Below are 13,896 nucleotides of genomic sequence, written 5' to 3' on the forward strand. Positions count from 1 at the left end.
ACTAGACTCCAATCAGTCTGCCATACTGGTCTTGCTCGACCTGTCTGCGGCCTTCGACACCATCTCGCATCTCATTCTTTTAGAACGTCTTGCTGAGATTGGTGTCGAGGGCTCCGCACTATGCTGGATAAAAAGCTATTTGACTAATAGACGGTCCAAGGTCCAAGTTGGTGCCCATTCCTCCAACCTCTATGACAAGGATAAGGGTGTTCCACAGGGGTCCACACTGAGACCGATGCTCTTTAATCTGTATGTGTCCCCTCTTGCTAAGGTCATTCGAGCACATGGTTTTGGGACCGTGTCCTACGCGGACGACACCCAAATATTGATCACAATCAATCAAAACCCGAACGTAACTAAACTGAGATTTAAAAACTGCATGGTAGACATTCATGACTGGATGACCAGGAACTTTTTAATGATGAACGCAGCAAAGACGGAGGTACTGCTGTTTGGAAAGGCAGATAAAATCTGGTCCGATGACTGGTGGCCAGCCTCCCTTGGCCCATGCCCCACCCCTAAATCCTCAGTGAGGAATCTCGGGGTAATAATCGACAATAAACTGTCCATGGCTGAACATATTAGCAGAGTAGTCGGTACCAGCTACGGCCTCATGCGTAGCCTGAGGAAAATCTTTAAGTGGCTTCCCCTCTCAGCTCGTATGCCTCTAGTACAGGGACTTATCATCAGTAGGATTGATTATGGGAACGCACTTTTGGCCTCAACTAATACCACCCTGCTGGCCCGCCTTCATGTCTTGCAGAATACCGCTGCAAGACTGGTGCTTGACCTTCCCTCCTGCACCTCTTCATTACCTTGCCTAAAAACCTTGCACTGGCTCCCAATACAAAAACATATTAAATTCAAGTTGTGCTTCCTTGTCCATAAATCCATCAATTGGCATGGCCCGGCATACCTAGAACAAAAGCTCACGGTCTACCACCCGGTGAGAACACTTAGATCATCCACCAAGTTTCTCCTAAATGTCACCAGGGTACGTACGGCCAGAAATGGTGACAGGGCCTTCAGTAAAACCGCTTCTGAAGCCTGGAACTCCCTGCCCCTCCAGATTAAGGCGGAACCCGATTACTTGAGATTCCGCAGACAGCTAAAAACATGGCTCTTTTAGACCCGCCTCCGCTCTGTCTAGGTTTCTGTTAGGAGTTTTTCTGCAAGCGCTCTGAGACCTTCGGGTGATTTATGCGCTATATAAATGTAATAAAAGTAAAGTAAAGTAAAGTTCTGCCCTTTGAAGAGGGTGGCAGGGGAGGTTGTAAGGCTTGCAAGAGAGTGTTCCAAGCTCCCTTGTGCCGTAGGATGGGTTGGGCGAGGGGGAGGGGCCTGGGCTAATCTATGCTTGTAGCTCGCTAATCAAGTCATTTTACTGACCAGAATTTCCAGCTACTAATATCAGGCCTTTCATTTCTGCAGCCGTTAAATCTGGATGCAGAAATACCGGACCAGTTGTGGAGAGGTGGAGCAGTATCTCCCCAGGATATACCACTCCGCCTAATTCGGGCCAAGGAGGTGTGATGTAAGAGGAGAGATGCTGTGGGGGCTGCTCTTCCAGAGGACAAAGTGAACAAGAAGGCCAAATACTGTCAGAACAGAGCAAGGAATCAGTTAACTATGTGTTCCAATCTACCAGTCTCTTTAATTTCCTATCTCTACAAGCTATTTGTATTTGAATAACTACTCGACCATTACCTTGTGGTTCATAAAGTGCAATAGTGATGTGCTTAATGCCAAACATTTTAAGAAAATCGCCTATTTCACGTGATTTTGATTGTACACCATGGTTAGTCACTAAAACCTTGGGGCTTCCTTCTCATGCAAAAACTTCTTTAAAGAATTCAATGATAACCTTTGTAGTAGCATGAGGAACGTACCTAACCTCATGCCATTTGGAGTGATAATCGATTATTACCAGGGCAAATCAGGCATCTTGCGGCAAGCAATAAAACGGACCTGAAATGTCAAAGGCCACTTTTTGCCAAGTACTTTCGGGCCATTGTACAGGTTTAGTGGTGCAGGAAAAGGCTTTAGCATTTTGTCACTGTTGATACAGTTAGAACACTGTCTCACAAACCTACCAACCATTTTATCCATACTAGGCCACCAAAAACTACTTCTCACCAACCTTTTCATGGAGGACAGTCCAGGATGACCTTCATGAGCAAGTCTAATGATTTCATCTTGCATATGCTCTGGAGGTACACACTTACCATTTTTTTTTAATGAAATCTCTTTCAACCTCCAACTCACTAGATACTTGCTGAAAAGATTTTAATTCTGAGGGAACTTCGTTGACTTTTTGCCATCCTTCCAAAACAATTTGTTTTTAACAGATTTACATCTCTCATCTGCAACAACACCACTTCTCCAATCATCCTCAAAAATAGCAGGACATTTTTCTTCAACATAATCGCTGACAGATGTAACAAACTCAATATCTTAATTCACCACAGACCTTTCTCCACTCGGACATGGTAAACGGGAAAGACAGTCAGCAGTCACATTGTTCCTTCCTGGAACATATTCCACAACCAAATTGTACTCTTGTAGTTTATACATGAGTCTACGAATTCATGCTGTGGTATTCCAACCACCACCAGGTGACAAGATAGATACCAAGGGTTTGTGGTCTGTCCTAAGTAGAAATCTGTTGCTCCATAGGAAGTTACGAAAGTGCTCAATGCCCCACACACACAGCCCAATAGATCTTTCTCAATGACAGAATACTTTCTTTCTGTGTCACTGAGGCTGCGGGAGGCAAAGGCAACACACCACTCACCCACATTTTTGAGACAACACACCACCCAAACCATACAAACTAGCATCAACTGTGTCAATGCATACCTTGTTCAAAAAGGTTTCAAAGTTGTGGCTTGTGGAAATTCATCTTTGATTTGTTGAAGTGCATCTGGTTGTCATTTGGTCCAACAGAATTCTACCTTTTGCCTGGTAAGTCCTCTAAAGGGTTCCATCTTGGTAGCAAACCCTTTAATGAACTTACTATGGTACTCAGTTAACTGAGCAAAATACAGTTGTTTCTATTTGTTGTCCGGCGCTGGGGCTTTCACAATGGCATCCACAAGAGATTTTTTTGGGAACAACACCATCTCCAGAGAGAGTATATCCCAAAAACTCAGCCGACTCACAAAACATCTTACATTTGATGTCCTTGAGTGTTAGGCCATGTAACTCTAACCACTTACAAACTTCCTTAACCACTTGGCTGCTAAGGGGTGTGCATGTAGGTCCATTGACTTTCCATTGAAATCAATGGAAACTCCATGACGAGTTACCCTTGTCATTAGCACTGAAGGGGTTAATATGCCCTTTATGTGCCTCATGTCTGAGAGAAAACACAAAAACATCATCTTGGAAGCATTTAACAAATCCATCTACATTCTTGAAAATATGATGCATAGCTCTCTGAAAGACCGACGCCGCAGAGGCCAAACCATAAAGCATCCTCTTATACTGGAATAACCCCTGCGGCATAAGAAACACAGTAAATTCCTTAGAGTCATCAGTCAAGGCAATCTGATGGTATGCTGATCGCAAATCGAAGGTGAAGAACACTCTGGCTCCCTCCAGTATGCACACTACTTCATTAATGTTAGGCAATGGGTGGCAGTCTATCATTAAATTAGCATTCAATGCTCTTAAGTCCACACAAAGCCTCAACCTTTTATCAGCCTTTCTCGCTAAAACAATGGGAGAAGCCCACTCGGATGATTCCACTTCTTCAATGATGTCATCATCAATAAGATTTTGTATCAAAACTTGAAGATCTTCCCATCCTCTTTGTCAAAATTGTAACGATGTACTTTAAACAGGAGTTATATAAAAAGAAGTTTAATCAGTTTCAGCAAAGACAGGCCATCTGACAATAACTCCTGGGCTTCTGCTACTTGGAACATGAAATCTCCACACACCATAGCAACAGATTACAAGTAGTTATTCAATACAAATAGCTTGAAGAGATAGGAAATTAAAGTGATAGAACAAGGTAGAATACAACACAATTATTATTTTCATCACCTTTTAAAAGAAAAATGCCTTTCAAGAGGCTTCACATGGGACTGAAAAATGTTCATCTTTAATGGCTAAATTGGAGACTTAAGGTATGGTTTAGAGCTTGACGTCTCGTCCTCCATCGTACAAGCGCCGTGGGATATAATGTACATATATAATGTATAAAGTAAAATGGCCCTGCTAGGGGTCCTCGAAAACGCTTTCCGACAGGGTCCCAGGGAGCCAGTCGGATGCCAGCTGGAATGACCGACAGGTTTGAATTCCGAGCAGCTGGTTCATAATCAGCCGTTTGGAATTGAAACTGACGATGGCTGTCAGAAAGCCTCCGACCATTATCGCAATAGGCTCCTTTGTGTTGGAAAGATCTGGATTAAATCCCTTCCATGGTGGAGTAGGGGAACAGAACAATCCCAAATGTGGTTGGAATGTAGGGTAAGGGATTTCTCCATGAGTAAAACAGAAATAAAATGTGCAGTTGCTTAGTAGGGCTGCCTGTATCAATGTGTAACTGCAATTTCAATCTAATTATGCATTAAGCCTATAGCAACACCACAAATGTCACATTACAGTACCTTAGTACACCTAGAAAGCTGTGATTAGGGAAACATTATATATTTGTACCAACATGCAAGAGTACTTTTACAGGTGTGGATTTAAGATACCCTTTCCAAGTTGGATCCAAAGTTTTCCATTGTAGCAGAAATGCATATTGTAAAATATTCATTATAGAGAATTATGTGGGAGAGAAATATCTGTCTCTGGTGGTGTACAGATGCACTGGGTAAGATTAAAAAATCTTTTTCTATAGCCTTAGAGCCCGCCATAGCGGGCTCTGTCGACCATTAAAGGACCGCTCCAGCATTCAGCGAGGACCTTTAACAAGGTAGAGGGCCTTTAATGGCCAGTAGAACCAGCTATGGAGGCTCTAAGGCAATTAGAACATTCTGCCAATAGAGAGCAGAATGTTCTAATTTGTAAAACAAATGCCTCACAGAGCCCACGGGGTTGAAACCTCTCGGGCTTTGTGATGCCTTTGTTCAACGCCTTTGTTCAACGCTCGGGCTTCCACCAGCCATTCATTTTATTTATTTTTATTTTAAAAGTTTTATGTAGCGCTGGCTAGACCCGGAGGTATCAGAGCGCTTTACATGAGCATCAGGTCATAGTTACAGGTTATATCGTTACAAAGGTTACACAGTTCTTAGAGCATGGCAACATAGTTACTTGTAAGGTCGAGATAAACAATCAGACCCAAAGTCAGAGCAGAGATGCTGAGTGCTTGAAGACTGCCGGCTAATGTAGAAGGAGTTTTAAATGTAAAAGGCAGTCCTGGGACAGAATGCTGCACATCAATCAATAATTGTTTCTTTTTGTTGTTGCACAGAACAAGTTTTCAAAGTGATGGCTATTTAAGAGTATGAAAATTGTTGGCCACATGCTTTGGCAGTCCCTGTTGACAGGGTCTAAAGAAAATAGAGTAATGAATGTGTGTCGATGCACCAATTTAATGATACTGAATTTACCTACCTCAGAAGGATCTAAGGCTCATTTGGGTTTGCCGAGGTTCAAATTCATCACCTGCAGATGTCAGCAGTGAGTGTTTGACTCTTTGAGCCTCTTGCTGCCATTGATTGACTGTACTACAAACATGACACTAATAGATTGGCCGACATCGGGCGACCTCCTTAAAATCGAACATTTTTTTCTCTTCTACAGGAGAAGAACGGTGACAGTCACCACATGGGTGATCTCAAGATGACAGGGAAAGAGTTCATGTCCATACCTTTGAAAGGCAAGAAAAACAAAGCTGGCCTTATAAATTCCGAGAGACGGCCTCGGGATTCAGTGGACTCCACGCTGGATTCCAATGATGTCAGGGTTCAAGTGACGCATTCGGTAGGGCTGATGTTTGTAATTATGTTTACGATTATAGTGCAGAGATTACTTGCTCTTTCCACTTCTGATTAGATCATGTGAGGCAGCATTTTGGATCATTTTCCTAAATTAAAAGTACCCCAGGCTTTGTAAAATATAATTTGCTTTCGCTTCCTTGAGCATCTTTCATATAGATTAAGGACGTGCGAGATCACAAATTTTCATGAAAATGTATAATTACAAAGACGCACTTGCCAGTATCTTTCGTGAAAATTGAACGCGGGGGCACAGCTCCTATTTAAAAGTCAGACAACATACAATCTGGGGCTTGCTTTGAGGGTAAAATATCTTCTTGGTGTGATTTACTGTCTCCACAAGTGTTTTCTGCGCGAATCAGTGATCCATGGAAGAAAATTACATATGTTTTCAAAGACATGTTATTTTGCAATTTTTGGTCAATTTTTCAAGCATGTGAATTTTGCAAGATTTCGATGATCTAGCTAAACTTTCACCCAGAGATGTGATACCTCTTCACAAGAACCTCAATCCATCATTAAACACTGCTTTTGGTAAACAGTTAACAGGCGGTACAAATATCTCCAAAGCCAGTCAAGTCAAGAACTTTGTAGTCGATTTTTGCAAATGGCCTTGTACTACATTTTTAATTTAAAATTCTTTGTTGGCACGTTAGCCGTATTTTTTTGCACCTGAATTTCACTTGATGGAGTACCTGTTATTTGCACAAGTTTCCATGTATGAGGTCACGAAGCATACAAAGGGGAGGAGTGTGATTGTGTCATTATCATCTGGGCATCCAAAGTTGATTTTTTTGTAGAAATGACTTTAGGAAGTCTTTGTGTGGCCATCTTGGTCCAGGAGGGTTGTGTGCATAATACATGTTCAAGATATACCTAAGATTTACCTAAGATACATTTACAGACAATGGATCTAAATGTTGCTAATTTCCATAGTCCCTGGTTATCCTCAAAACCTCGCATGGACTTGCCGTACATTGGACACCCCTCAAAGGTGGCATGTAATGTCATATTGTAAAATATGGAAACTAAAGCTTTACGTTGAAATTCATTCTTTCTACATTCATGAGGTTTCTTAAACTTTGACTACAAACTTCAGTTTTTGACGGTATTTTAGTTTTGAGGATTACTTTATTTAATTGTTTACTATTAGTAGTCCTGGAAGGGCTCTGTTTTTTAATTCATAGGTATTTGAACTCGTTTTAAATGATAGTTAACATAAAATCAATTAAAAAAAGTATGGGCCTTATTATGAGTGGCGGTCCTCCAGCCGCACTGCCACCACGCCGCCGGCTGGAGGACCTCCAAAGCCGTGGTGTGCCCGCCTGCCAGATTTACAAGTTTAATGTGGGTCAGGCGGGAAGTACTGCGCCAGTTTCACGTCAGTGGGCAGTTAGGCTCATAGGAGAGCCTAACATGCAGCCCTCCGCCCTGGCTGCGCCTGCAGCACGATCCTGCATGGGGTGGCATGCATGCTACACTGTGTAGGACCTGGGATGCAATTACAGGGTGTCACAACATGTGCCCCCACGGATTCACCCCCAGGCACAAATCCGTCAGTGCACCTCTTAGTTGCCTTTCCGCCACCCTTTTTATGGTGGGCTCACCACCATGAAAAGGGCAGTAAAAAAGCAATACACAATATGCTTGCCAGTGCCAGCAACAACTCCGTCAGAATATTTGTCCCGTTTGCAACGGGATCCTTGATCCTGACAGAGCCGGCGGTCTCGTGATGGTCTGACCGCCACACTCGTAATACTGCAGGCAGGTCCACAGTGTGACGGTGGTCGTACTGTCACCGCGGCCGTACTCTTAATCAGGCCCTTAGTCTATTTTTCGATTCGCTTTGTCACTGGTCATGAATTTCCTTGCAGGACGTTTCAGCATACACACTTGAGATACATTTTCGTAGAATGAATCGAAAAGGACATAATTTACATAGTTGACTGTTATCCGGAAATTGTGTCATGCAGCTTGAGGTCATGGACCTACTCTGGACTAGCCTGTTTTATAGCCTCTTTGACAATACTCTGGTTTTTTAATGTACCACTGTCAAGTGCTACTAGCACAGCACACGTATCATAGATAATAGCTGATTGTGGTTTAATGTTGAACAGCGTGCCTGCGACTATGCGCCTTTTTCTCTAGAAAGGGCTCTTGATAAAGTCAAGTTGCTCCATAGCACATTTGATGTGGACATCTAGTCCTGGATCTTTAGCAAACATCATGTTGCCTGATGGGTCTTGTAGTCCTGGTTTCTTAATGACAAAATAGTATTTAAATGTGGAGTGATATGAGGGAAAAGTGCTGACCATCCATCAACTGGCAATGAACAACTTGAGATCTCTGAAATGTGGAACTTTTGCATCTTTTCTATCAATTTCCATTTCTACCATTTGGATTTAAATTTGGAATTAATAAAGCACATAAAACCAAAGAGGCATCTAAGGTCTAATGAAGATGAAGTATGGTGACAAACTTCAGACCTTTTAAAGCCATAAAGTTTATCACTTTGCAAAACTTAGTTGACAGAATTGTAATTTCATTCACCCTTTCTAAACTCTTAAATAAAATAGATCTGTCTTTAATACATAGCATTATCCAATCCCTGTATAAATGGCAGTCACAAATTTCTTTAAAATCGGCTTATGACGCGGCAAGTCACCGATTAATAAAGAATGTCAGAACTCGTCTATTATAAGGTTATTACAGTGGCGTTCTGATGTCACAATGCCCACTGCCTCCAGCCAAAGTGAAAGGCAAGTCAAGTCACAGAGCATAATTAAAGCAGCTGTTTAAAGCAACAAACAAGCGTTACTTTCCCTTCTTCTGCTCCATTTTAATAGTTTACAAGGACCAACAGAGAGTATGTTTATTTTTTACACTCCTTAGTTAGAGAAAACCTATAATTGTTCAGCATGTTTCTACATGTTCCAAGCTACCGCAGCGTTTTAAAAAAAAATATGCCTTGTATTGAACTGTTTCTAATATATGTTTGCGACAAATATCGAACATGTTTTTGATGTGTTTCATTTTGCACTACAGGTTTTATTTTTATGCTTCCACTATATGGTTATGGAACTCCTCAGTGACTTGCAATATTCTCATAATATACTGCAGAGGGTATTTTATCCCTTATATAATTGGCGGCTTGTGACGCACCCAGTCACCAATTATAAAGAAAATACGTCAGAACTTGACTATTATAAGCAGCTGTGGCTGCCTCAGAACAGGGGTGGTGGTAATGGATAAAAAAAAAGAAACTTACCTTCACGTTCGCTGCCGCGCTGCCTCTCCTCCATCCTCTGCCGGAAAGCACCGGAAGCACCCAGACTCCCGTACTCTCCCAGCCAATCACAACGCTGCATAAGCAGGGTCGTGACTGCTCTGAGCGGCCTATTTGGCCACTTAGGCAGTGCCTGGGAGCTGGGCAATGCCGCCCCGTGGAGAGCATGCTAAGTGCGCATGACAGTTTGGCTGGCCCCAGAGGGCCGGCCAGACCATCATGCTCACTTAGACTGCTAACCACTCCTCGCTGTGCTCTGGTCACAGCGCCCAGCCGCGCCCCAACCTGGCTCGGAGTCCTGCATGGAAAAATAAAATGATAATATTGTCCTGTTATCATAATTTTATTTTTATTGTTTGCACTGCTGAAATAGCAGTAGGGCAACGTTCCTCCGCCGAAGCGGAGGAGCTGTCCCTGATTATAAGTTCCTGCAGTCGAGTTCTGATGCCACAATGCCTATTGCCAGAGCCAGAAGCCAAGGTGGAAAGGCAGGTCAGGCCACTGAGCATAATTGAAGCAGAGTTGTTTTCAGTTTTCTGCTCTATTTTGTAGCTTACAATGCGAAGCAGAGAGAACATGTTTATTTTTTGCACTCATAAATAGTTAGAGAAAAGCTAGAATCTTTCTACATGTTTCTACACATTTGAAGCTAGTGCAGCTTTTTTTTTTAAACTTCTATTGAACTGTTTCTAATATCTGTTTGCAACAAATAACTAACAGGCTTTTGATGTGTTTAATTTTGCACTCGAGGTTTTATTTGTATTCTTCATGTTTGCAAACATCTTTGCTCTTTCATGTGAAAGAGCAACTCATCAAGGTTTTAAGTGGTTTGTGGGAAAGGTGATGTGTGAGCATGTATTATATGGTACAAAGTACCCCCTGGCATACATGATATGGATATTGCAAGTCACCACAGAGATCCATAACCTCATAAAGGAACTTGGCCTTTGGCTGCGTTCCTCTGTTTATAGTTCTGGAACTCCGTGGTGACTTGCAATTATCCTTATAATGTTCAGCAAGGGGTACTTTATCCCTTATATATCTAGCCATAGACCTACTCTTTCTGCTCTTAAGTTGTTGTTCAATAATTACTATTTTGGTCAGATTATACTTTTTATCGATGCTATGCACCTTCCTGCTTCCCCTTTTTCTATAAAAACGCCTCTTATGTTTGCTGTATTTTTTCAGGCGTTGTTTTCAAATGCTAATATTGAGGTCGATAGGCTGCTCTTTACTAGTAGGAGTCCCTTTGTGAAGGGCCCTTAATTCAGGGGATTTACTACAGATCTGCAATTAATGATTGGGGATGAACCCTCCTCACATGAACCTGGGCCTTACAAATTAATGTCTCCAGGGTGGAAAATAACTTGCAGACCCGGTACCTCCAGGCCCCTTCCTCATGCAGATTCATGAGTCCCAGGACTTTACTACAGACAGTTTTCACCTTTTATGAGCAGGTGGATATGTCAGTGGACCTGCGAATGGTTTTACCAGGTGCAAAATTTGCCCAGAAAAATCATGTCCCCCTTCCTGCATCTGGCTGTGTTGGCTAGGGTTGGATTGGCCCGGGCACGCTAAAAAAAAGTGGGCCACATTTGCATATTGCCTTTACGCAAAACACTGTTTCACCGAAATTGTATTTTTTTAAAAAGGGGAGGGTGTTAAAAAATGCAGGGATTAGTTTACACTGTGAAACACACCTGAAAACAAGTGAGGGCACTTCTGCTCAGGCCCCCTGCCCCCGCTCAATATGCATATACTAATGGTCCGGAAAAGGGAGTGACACCTCTGACCGTTGATAAAAGGGAGGTAATGGACGCCCATCTGCCTCCAGAAAGGCCAATCAGGGCCACTCGGGGTATCCGAACAATGCAGAAACCACCCAAATCGGACCCCCAGACTGCTAAAAAAAAGCAGCCCACAGCTGGAACTGGACACCAGCCCCTCGGACATTGCCCGAGTGCCAGCGTTACCAATCCCCCTGCTGTTGGGTGTGGGGATACGGGCTCATTCAGAGTCACTGGGAGAGGTATCTTCAGGTTTACCACTCCGACTAGCTAATAATGAGGTTCTCAGGACAGAGAATTTTTAAGGCATGGGCAAAGTGGGCAATTGCCCAGGGCCCCCAGCTTCCAAGGGGCCCCATCAATCTTACCTCTATTCATTTCTTTAGGCAAATCTCTCTTGTATCTGCCATCCTCTACATCTTTCTCTCCTTCCCAGGGTCATTGTAAGGATGTTGGGGCCCTGGGAAGGCATATTTCTTTTTATGTTTTTCCTAAACATTTTTTATTGGTTTGAACTTATTGGCAATACGAACGGTACGCTTTTTCATCCTTACACGGACAGGGCATATTTCATCTGTATTTGAGTGACACTAATTTTTGAAAGTTTGGTTGGCATTAGCAGAAAAAAGAAAATGGGTAATAAAATTAAAAGTTATTGCAAACATGGGCCCCAAAACTGTCTTGCCCTCGCCTCCAAGAGTCCTTAAGAAGACACTGCCAGAGGAGGGCTTTCTCAGCCCTGGATGGAGTCTGAATCAATCATGGTGGAAGATAAGATTTTCGAAGAGCGTTTTGAAATATCCAATTCTCCTTCTTTCCTCTGCAGACTGTATATTTTAAGAAACACGTGGTCTCTTTCCTTATTAAAAAATAATTATAATAGCTGGGTATATAAATAGCATTATGTCACCATGCTGCTTCTTATGTGCTGTGATAACAGATTTGACTATGGTTTCACTCGGTGGCGCTCATTTTATGAGCCTACAAGGATGAGTCATTCTTCTGACATGTGAAACATACACAGTGCACTCAGCTCTCTCAGACAAGCACATTAGCCCACACCCTACCCCCAGGATGGATGCAGAGAAGGGTGAATGATGGTTGGAGTAAGAGAACTGGGTGAATGGAGAGAACAGTGGATGAATGCAGAAGGGTGGATGCTGGTTGGACTGAGAGAAAACTGGGTGGATGCAGAGAAGGATGGATGCTGTTTGGACTGAGAGAAAACTGGGTGAATGGAGAGAATGGTGGATGGATGCAGAGAAGGATGAAGGATGGTTGGACTGAGAGAAAACTGGGTGGATGGAGCGAACGGTGGATGGATGCAGAAAAGAATGGATGATGGTTGGACAGACAGAGACCTGGGTGGATGAAAAGAAGAGTGGGTGGATGCAGAGCAGGGTGGATAATGGTTGGATGGGGTAAAATGGGTGGATGTAGATAACAGCGGATGGATGCAGAGATGGATGGATGATGGTAGGTCAAAGAGAAAACTGAGTGGATGGAGAGAACAGTGTTTGGATGGATGGAGAGATGAATGGATGGTGTTTGGACTGAGAGAAAACTGGGTGGATGGAGAGAACAGTGGATGAGAGAAGGATGGATGATGGTTGAGCTGAGACAAAACTGGGTGGATGGAGAGAACAGTGGATGGGTGCAGCGAAGGGTGGATGATGATTGGACTGGGACAAATTGGGTGGATGGAGGGAACGGTGGATGGATGCATAGAAGGGTGGACGATGGTGGGACCAAGCGAAAACTGGGTGGATGGAGAGAACAGAGGATGGATGGAGAGAAGGTTGGCTGATGATTGGAATGAGACAAACTGGGTGGATGGAGAGAACAGTGGATGGATGCAGAGAAGGATGAAAGGATGAAGAGAAGTATCAGTTAATTGATTTAAAGACAGAAGGAAATATGGATGGATTTTTTAACATATGGACAGGTCGAAGGAAGAACTGAAGGATGGATGTATGAAGAAAGGTAGAGAAGAAAAGTACAGAAAGCGGAATGAAGAGAAGGAAGGAAGGGTCAATGGATGAAAAGGGTCATGAGAACGAAGAATGGATTAAAGGGTAAAAAAACATAAAAAAGCAAAGAAGGAAGGACGAGAGAAGGAAAACGCCTGAAGGAAAGATGAAGAGAAGGAAAGACAATTCAGAATTCCATCAAGGGGAGCAATACCCCTGAATGACTGCTGGGCTTACCCATCGGCTCACTCACTCATAGCCATTTGCAATAGAGGTCAATGTATGGGGTATTTTATTTTTCGGGCTACTCTTGGGAGTTTGTGTCAAACCATTTGATTCTGTGCTTGGATATATGTCTGTCTGTCCGTGTGTATATGGTTACTGATCCTTTGGGTGCGACGGTTGCGCTAGGGATTTGAGGCTGCAGTTTGATTCACATTGGTCCTTGGAGGCCGCAGTTGGACATTTGAGGTTCGAATTTGGCACCTGATGACTGTCGTGAGCTGAGCATGCCTTGGCTGCTCATCTACTTGATCACTCCTGTGCCCCGGGTACATAATAGGAACACCCTGCTTAGTATATCGAGCTGACGAAAATTGGATATAAATCCTTGACTTATATGTTGCCTTCAGTGATGTCACTTCCTATGATGTCATTATGCCTTTGGTTGCCTGACAGCTCTTCCTGGTTTATTTTAGCCGATTAACCGCGGCGGCAATTCCGCCGCATTGCGGCGGTTTAGCGGAGTGGGCGGGGCCGCGTCAGCCAACAGACGTGCGCAGCACTATGGAGGTAGTGCTTGTGACGGCCGTTGGCCGACGAACGCAGCGAAGGGGCTAGTCCACCCATGTCCAATACATACTCTTCTTTATCGTGTTACAGAACTTTTTCAATAGTCA

General features: G+C 43.2%; 1 protein-coding gene across 3 annotated transcripts in view; it reads left to right on the forward strand.

Moving 5' to 3' along the window:
• The window catches only part of LOC144754272 (G-protein-signaling modulator 1-like), an 886,476-nt gene that overhangs the window by 659,840 nt on the left and 212,740 nt on the right, over positions 1-13,896 (forward strand). For all 3 annotated transcript variants that reach the window (XM_078641903.1, XM_078641902.1, XM_078641904.1), the window contains exon 11: positions 5,761-5,940. In XM_078641903.1, coding sequence (XP_078498029.1) covers positions 5,761-5,940 — 180 coding nt within the window. The remainder of the gene's footprint in view (positions 1-5,760; positions 5,941-13,896) is intronic.

Source organism: Lissotriton helveticus, chromosome 5_1 (genome assembly GCF_964261635.1).
Source record: "Lissotriton helveticus chromosome 5_1, aLisHel1.1, whole genome shotgun sequence".
NCBI lineage: Eukaryota > Metazoa > Chordata > Amphibia > Caudata > Salamandridae > Lissotriton > Lissotriton helveticus.